This window comes from Vicia villosa, linkage group LG2 (genome assembly GCF_029867415.1).
Source record: "Vicia villosa cultivar HV-30 ecotype Madison, WI linkage group LG2, Vvil1.0, whole genome shotgun sequence".
Classification (NCBI taxonomy): domain Eukaryota; kingdom Viridiplantae; phylum Streptophyta; class Magnoliopsida; order Fabales; family Fabaceae; genus Vicia; species Vicia villosa.
Window position 1 is genome coordinate 128220939 of NC_081181.1, and position 8711 is coordinate 128229649.

Below are 8711 nucleotides of genomic sequence, written 5' to 3' on the forward strand. Positions count from 1 at the left end.
AAAATTTTTTTTGGCTTTATACCACCAGTTTAGTCCGGTTCGGGGGCGAGTTCTGACATCAAGTGGTTCCATCCCCCTCCCGATCGCAGTTGCGGGGGATCGAACCGTGGTTCTCCCTACCAAGTCCAGCGCACTTAGGGTGTTACACACAACAAGTCATAGCCTGCTCCATAACAAGGGTTAAATCATCACATTTAAAACCTGTCATCGCATGCTCACCTTCACTTTAGGTATCATCGCAGCGAAATCAATATCAAATCAATTGAATAAACATTTCATCTGATGAAATTTATTTTCATAACTTTAATTTCATATCACAAAAGAAAAAGGAATTGTATTCTTATACTCTAAACAACTTTGAGATCTCAACAAAACACGAATAGTAAAGTTCAACAAAACAAAATAAATGAAAGCAAATGTTCCCAACCCGATGTTACATGATCAGAAAAGACCCTACTAATAAAATGACAAAGTAATTGAAGCCACTCCAAGAGCTCTCTTCCACTTACTTCAGCCAATGTTACTCCTGAGTATCTGCAAGTTGTCCATGGTGTACAACATCAAAGCAAAAGGGGGGGGGGGGGGGTTAAGAATATATTCAAATAATAAACGGTGCACAAAATAATCACGATAGATTCATACACGACAAATTCATATACAATTTAACATGTACCTCGATATCATGTATTCACATCCCACCCACAATGCAATCAAACTCATATAATCCATAGAAACTTACTTATAATCATACTCACAACTCATCATCATGCACCAAAAAACATTCACATATTTTATTTATGTAATGCGACCCATGACAACAACTCGACTCAACATGCATGTGGCACAATATCATCAAAAGGTTCCTTAGTAAGCCTGGTTCACCCTACTCGAACCCCGAATCCACCCTGCTCAGATTCTGGACAAGTCACCAATCCACCCTGCTCAGATTGCAACTAGCCTCTTTCATCAACAACAATGACATCATGAATGCATGTTAAAACACGTTAATGCAACAACAACATAATGTTTAAAGTCCCCTCCTTGCAATAAGCAAAACATGCATTGACCCAACAATAGTAATCCTCCATACTTAAACTATTATTCACCAATCACAACAACAACATCGATATTATTCTCAACATCATAACACAACAACATCAAAATCATCATCGACATCATACACAACAACATCATATTCATCATTATCAACATCATACTCAAACGACTACACATACTTATCACAACTCATAATCTCTTAACACAACGTCATCATCATCATCATCATCATACACAACCATTAATTAATGTTATGTTAATCGGCAAACAACATCAATAGAAGAAACTCAACAATTATGTAATCATAGACATTCAATCATGTCAATTCATTATAACATCAACATTTCATTATGATAACTCAACAATTCGCTAATTGATCATACAAACCACCATAAACATTTCTACATTACACACCTGACTATCATCCAATTATTTCACCGAGAACTACCATGATGTAGATATGAGCGTTAGCTTTTTAACGCTTTAAATGGGGCATCATTTGTACTTATGGGTCAAAAGTTATGGTCAAAATCGTCGGACAATGCAACAAGGGTAAAACATTTTTTTTTCAAAAATCACACAGCGTCAACCGATTGCACTACAACCTGTTTCGCTACTGCCAACTCAAAAATCACATTTAGATTTTATTTAATCGATTGCATTGGGAGTGAAATCGATTGCACTGACTCTCAAATCCACAAATTCTAGTTTTTAGCACGTTCATCATCTACTTTCCAATACCTTTCATACCCTAAACGAGTCCCAATTAAAATGATTCAAACTCTCCAAAACCACCCTCTAACATATCCATATCATCAATTATCCTTAAAACATTAACTATCTATAATTTCTACCATGATTTAATCCGGATAATAATGTCATACGGTCTCTAATTTTTGGCACAACTTCACCAACAACCATTGATACATGAGAAAACACATTCAACAATAGCATTACAACTATTATCACGTCAATTCATGACAAAATAAAATTCAAATAATTCATTATTGGACAATAGAGAAAATATAAACCCTAACATCATTCAATAAAACCAATCAACCCACAACTCTTTTCTACTAAGAACTACGTAGTCTTGAGTTCTTCATCGCACCAGAGGATACATATCTAACGTCTCGTCAGACACAATAATAAAAAACTTAAAACCCTTTATATTTTTCCTCTCGCATAATAATTAAGAAGCAAATGACATCACACCAATACTCTTTTGCAAAACTAACTATATTTTTCTATTATTTTCACTTAAATAATATTAAAATACATTTATCATATTTTTATTGACAAATAGTATAAACAATTTATTTTAAATAGCTGTAAAATAAATGATGTGTTGCTGCTGTTATGGTATTGTCACCGCACGGACCCTATCCAGCCCGATAACATTCTCATCGCCGGTGTTGTTTCGATGATGTGAGTTTCGTTTCAGTTCAATTCTTTCACAGAATCAGCAAAATGATGGCTTCCGCTTTATCCGCTATCATCAACCAACCTCACACTGCTCAACGCTTCAAGCTTCATTCTCCATCTTCGTTCACCACTCTCACATTCTTCAAACACAAATTCAAACCTTCATCTCCGCGTCCTCTTCATCTCATCACTACTTCTAGAACTTTCTCAGTTTCCAACAAATCGGAAGAACCCTCGCTTCGTCACTTCATCGCTCGAGCTTCTCTCACCGCTTCTCAACTTCAACCACAGTATGTTATTTCCTTTTCCCCTTTCGCTTTTCAATTATTTATCACAATTTGGTTACATTTTTGGTTAGGGTTTGCTCAATTGTTTATTTAATGTTTGTTTGGATAGTGTTGTGGCGGATACTGAAGTATCTTCAACTGGTAGAATCTATCATGAGACCTATGGATGTCAAATGAATGTTAATGATATGGAGATTGTTCTATCTATAATGCAAAATGCTGGCTATAATGAAATTGTGACTGTTCCGGAGAATGCGGAGATAATATTCATTAACACTTGTGCTATAAGAGAAAATGCAGAACTCAAAGTGTGGCAGAGGCTTAATTACTTTTGGTTTCTTAAGAGGAATTGGAAGGCCAATGTTGCTACGGGGAGGTCGCAGTCTTTGCGTCCTCCGAAGGTGGTTGTTTTGGGATGTATGGCAGAGAGGTTAAAGGAGAAGATACTTGATGCGGATAAAATGGTTGATGTTGTATGCGGGCCGGATGCGTATAGGGATTTGCCGAGGTTGTTGGAGGAAGTTGAGTATGGACAGAAAGGGATTAATACTCTTCTTTCGCTTGAGGAGACTTATGCTGATATTAATCCGGTTAGGGTTTCTAAGAATTCGATTAGTGCTTTTGTTTCGATTATGAGGGGGTGTAACAATATGTGTTCATTTTGTATTGTACCTTTTACGAGAGGCAGAGAGCGGTCACGTCCTGTGGATTCCATTGTGAGAGAGGTGGCGGAGCTTTGGAAAGAGGGTGTGAAAGAAGTGACGCTTCTTGGGCAGAATGTGAACAGCTATAATGATGCATCTGTGGTTGAAAAAGAGGCTGAATCAGGGTCTAATTGGAAACTTAGTGAAGGATTTTCCAGCATATCGAAAGTCAGAACCACAGGCTTAAGGTTTGCTGATCTGTTGGATAGACTCTCGTTGGAATTTCCTGAAATGCGATTCAGATTCACATCTCCGCACCCTAAAGATTTTCCGGATGAACTGCTTTATCTGATGCGTGAAAGACATAATATATGCAAATTGATACATTTACCTGCACAATCAGGAAGTAGCAAAATGATTGAGAGAATGAGGCGTGGATATACTCGAGAGGCTTACTTGAGTCTCGTGCAAAAAATTCGAAATATTATTCCAGATGTGGCCCTGAGTAGTGATTTCATTTGTGGTATGTTTTTTAAGTATCTTTCTCCTTGCTTTATTTTTCGTTTATTAATTTGACTTTCTACAATCGGGGAGCACCTTAATTTTAAGTTTCACATGATGAGAATTTGGTTGGAGGGTAGTGATCTCATTAATGCTCCACTTGCGTACACCTTTTTATGTTTTACTCCACATTTAGTTTAGATTCACTGTATAACAAGTAGAACAAGTTAAACATATCTTAGGAAGTAGTTCTAACTTGATTTCTCGGTTGTAAATTGCATCTGTCATTTATTGTCATTGTAATTTCCATGTATATAAATTTAGCAAGCATGATACTGGGTGCTAAGCAGCTCATAGACTTTGTTTGAATTTGATTGGTCATCCTCTACCGTCAAGGCTTTTTACCACTAACCACCATTGATCGGAGTTGACCACCATTGGCTAGCTTTGACCAGTGCTGGCCACAGTTGTTTATACTCCTTATTTGGATCGGTGGCCTTCATTGAACCTTGTCTGGGAGTTGGTTTCTTTGTCCTACCCCTTTTCGAGGTATCCATATAGATTCATTCTTGGAGTTGTTTGATCATCTATTTGTCTGGTTGTACTTTCCCCAATATCAAAGGGTGAAGAGATAGAAAGGATGAAAGTTTTTTCTCAACAGCCTATTTAATCCATTAGGTACTTGTACTATAGATATCAAGTATGTTTCTATTAGATAATACAGTATGTAAACTATTAGTGAAACATTTAGTAGACAAGAGTCAACACATTTATAATTAACTTATTGTAGAAGGAGAGATATAGCGTGGTGAAGCCTTCATGTTATAGATATTATCTGTCAAAGGCTTGAATACAATTGCACTCATGCTCGCCTATTTATAGGGCTTGAAGATGTTTCTAGTAGAATATACCTTTGTTTGAATTTTCCTTATTACTTTGTTATATAAGTTTCTAGGTTACAACTTAATCTAGTCATTATTAGAATAATCTAGAAATATGTATCAATTTTATAAACTAGAGTTCTATTTTTCTGAAGTACATTACCATTATTTTTACTAGAATATTCTAGAAATATGCATCAGTTTCAGCACTTCTCATTGATGTATATTTTGGAAACTCCTAACATAATCAAACACGGAATTGTGAAATAATCTTCTCCTTGATTGATGCCAATAAGTTTAGTGATTGAACTTGAAAATACTTCATCCACCTTTATGACAGTTCTATCACACTTCTTATCACAGTAGTTGTTTGTCCCCTTGTCGGTTTCTATGAAGACTTCTGTTAGACACTACTCTTGCTCCTTAGTTTCTTGTGAGTCTCCTTATAAGTATTGTTGAAGATTTTTGGCAATGGTTGCTTCTTGCTCTAGTAGTTGCTTTTTTTCCCTGAGCTTGTTCCCAAGTTGAACCTCAGATGCACAAGTATCCATTTTTATGTATCATTTGAGTTTGTGTGCTCTGTCTGAACTTGAGCCTTGGAGGCCACAAGTTTCCAACATTAGTGGAATTTGAACTTAAGAGAGTTGGACCGTTAGACTACTAGAACTACTCTCTCTCCTTTTTAATTTTGAGTTTGAACTTTGAACTCAAACAAAGTCGGATCTTGTGGCTACTTGTACTCCTTTTGTGTTTGAGTCAGACCTCGCTTTCTAGTTTAGTAGAATAGAAGAAGTCACAATGTAAAATAGATAATTAAAAAAAGTGTGACAAGAGGAAATATTTTGCTAGAAAATATAGTATAGGAACTTGTGGAATGTCTAGTAACACGAGGCAACACATTAGTAATAAATTTATAGTAGGAGAAAAATATAGCATGATGAAGGCCTCTATTATTGGAGATGTTTCTAGAAATAGAATAACACTAGGCTTTTGTTTGATTTTTCTTTTTCTACATTACATTGTTGTAAAAGCTTCTAGGTTACAACTTAGTCTAGGTATTATTAGAACAATCTAGAAACATGTAGCAACTTTACAGACTATAGATTATAGTTTTTTAATTTTCTACTAAATTTTTTAGAATTATGCACCAATTTCAACAGTTTTTATTTGAATTTAATGTCTCAAAAACCCTTTCTACCCTTTTTATGGATGTTAGATTCCGGTGCCACATACATATAACGCATTGTTTTAACCACTTCTCCACTGGCTCCTTGTCTGAACAAAAAGAAAATAGTTATTACATATGGAACTCTCCTAACTGTGTTGGATTTGGAGATATTTAAATTAATCCTTCCATGACCTTAACAAATGTCCTTCATATCCCAAATTTCTCCATTGGCCTTGTTTTTTTAGAAAAACTTGCAAAGGACTTGTTATGCACAGTGATTTCTCAATCACGTGTTAGAGTTCGTACTTTATCTGCCAACCTGTGACCACCTCACAGATAACCCCCATTTCTCACTCATTTGTGTTAGAGTACGTCCTCTCTCCACTAGCCTTGTTTCCATACAAAGACTTTCCAAAGATTTATAATGCACCGAGATTTTTTTACATTGATCATTGTGAATTTCAAAACAAATCTTCAAGAAAGACAATTGGGTGTGCTAGAGAAGAGGTACATTTGTTATCTTGAGGAATCAAAATTTTCCTCCTCACTGAAAAAACCCCTGTCTCACTCATTTGTGTCCGCAAAAACCCCTATCTTTAAGAAAAAGTTATGCTTTTTCATTGTTGGTTAGGGGGGTGGCCTGAAAATTTATTCTCCAAATGTTCAGCCCTCAGCATGAGGCGGGGGGGCTGTGTGTAAAGACTCACATTGGAGGTGATGAAATCTGAAAATATGTTTGTAAGTGGGAGCTGTCCACATCTTACAAGTCGTTTTTGTAAGGTTGTGTTAGGCCCAACCCAAATTTTAAGAAGTTTAGAGGTAAGTTGTCTATCTTTGGGCCTAGTAGCAAAAATCTATTATGATTTTGACTGACCCATATAGTCAACTCTCCCTAGTAGCAAAAATCTTGGCCGTTTACACTTTTCAATGACTATTTCGCTTGCATCTTCAGGTGTAGATTTTGCAATCCTGAATTTGCGAACATCTGTTTCAATAATTTTCCACAACATAATCACAAAGGTCCCTTTGTGGTTTAAAGAGGGGTTTGGGAAGGGATTAATAAAACTTTATTCGCAAATCTCAACTTAGTATTGTTCAGGAGTAGCATACTGATAATAATATATGATAGAAACTGGTATCTATGGTTCAGAAAATAAATGAATAAACACATAATTTATTACTGTACCCTCTGAAAAATAATTCTCAAAACCGAGGAATTTGTTTTACAATTTACTTACAGGATTCCTATCCAATATTTACAGTTTTTTGGCATAAATAAGAATAAAGGATTCCTACCCAAGAAATTCAAGAATCTTGGTCTCTCCAGATCAGTATTCAGTCCCAATTAATTGCCTTCTGATTTTTCCTTCAGTTTTCATTCGGTAACTGTCTAATTGCGTAACTGCTGCCTAATTCATAAAATAACTGCGGCATGCAATATATTACTATAATAATTACCATACTAATGAGAAGTCTAACATTATACCAATGGCATGTGAACCAGTATGCTTATTTTTGTTAGAAGTACTGAAAGTATATCAGATCATTGGTAAATTTAGTTGTATCTTCAATCCTTGTTGTTTATTTCCCACAGTATTTTACTGTATAAGCAGTTAGCTTTTGATTGCAGTCTTATAATATTTGCAAATTGCAATTCCACCAGGTTTTTGTGGAGAAACAGAGGAGGATCATTCTGACACATTGAGTCTTGTAAAAGAAGTTGGTTATGATATGGCATACATGTTTGCTTATAGTATGAGAGAGAAAACTCATGCCCACAGAAACTATGTCAATGATGTTCCCGAGGAAACTAAGCAGAGGAGGCTAACTGAACTTATTGAGACTTTCCGTGAGAGCACAGGAAAGTGTTACGACGAGCAGGTTGGAACTACACAGCTTGTGTTAGTTGAAGGACCGAACAAAAGAGCTCCAGATACTGAACTTATAGGTAAGAGTGACAAGGGCCATCGGGTATTATTTGTCAATCTGCCAATCTCAGACAGGGAAGATGTTAATACAAAGAGAAATCCTGTGGTTGGCGATTATGTTGAAGTCCGGATAACAAGATCTTCAAGGGCATCGCTCTTTGGCGATGCACTTGCTATTACTAAATTGAGTTCATTTTACAATAATCTGGAAAAAGAAGCTGTTGCCTGCAGCATGTAAAAGTAAAACCTTGCTGCATAAACAGTTTGCAGTCGCAAGTTTTGGATATAATCATCGGAAATTGCTTTATCCCCTTGCGTTGATGACTAAGTCGCAGTTTATGGGAAAAAGGATGCTACTACGCAAGAAGTGAGATTATGCATTTACCCGCAAAAATGGTTCGAGTCTGCATCAAACTATACACTGTACCTGCAATGTAACATTAAAACCAAATAGCCTAGGGGAGGATTGCTGTGATTTTTGTCTGTAAACATATAACTGGGCTTTGATGGAGCACATGGAATATTTAATGTGGCCTTTGAAAAATCATATCAATTTGTTACCAAAATTCTTAGGAATCTAATGTTATCATTCAATAAACTTTCTTATTGAGCAGCTTATAATTCTCTGATTGGCCTACTGTTCATATGTCATATTCTCAGCTGCATGATGGGAAAAGATTTGAAAACATTTGGATCAGCGTATTTCAGATTATCTTGTGGCATAGATACTTATGTAAGTGTGTAGAAAAGGCTTATAAAATAATTTTTTAGATGTTATATAAGCTACTTCTATCGTAAATCAAGAAGGCACCCTATCGTAA

The 8711-nt window shown here is 35.9% G+C and overlaps 1 protein-coding gene across 1 annotated transcript; it reads left to right on the plus strand.

The window, feature by feature from the left end:
• The first annotated feature begins 2395 nt into the window (after positions 1–2395).
• On the plus strand, positions 2396–8511 carry LOC131652054 (CDK5RAP1-like protein). Its single transcript, XM_058921828.1, has 3 exons — positions 2396–2771; positions 2878–3935; positions 7626–8511. Exons 1-3 carry the CDS (start codon positions 2527–2529, stop codon positions 8126–8128), a joined length of 1806 nt encoding a protein of 601 aa, XP_058777811.1. The 5' UTR covers positions 2396–2526; the 3' UTR covers positions 8129–8511.
• Positions 8512–8711: the final 200 nt, after the last annotated feature.

What these genes read in the sequence shown, in the direction of transcription:
- LOC131652054 (XM_058921828.1), top strand. Translation starts at nt 2,527, where the DNA reads ATGATGGCTTCCGCTTTATCCGCTATCATCAACCAACCTCACACTGCT. An exon ending in GCTTCTCAACTTCAACCACA is followed by an intron (nt 2,772 to 2,877) that starts GTATGTTATTTC and finishes TTGTTTGGATAG; the next exon opens with TGTTGTGGCGGATACTGAAG. An exon ending in GAGTAGTGATTTCATTTGTG is followed by an intron (nt 3,936 to 7,625) that starts GTATGTTTTTTA and finishes CAATTCCACCAG; the next exon opens with GTTTTTGTGGAGAAACAGAG.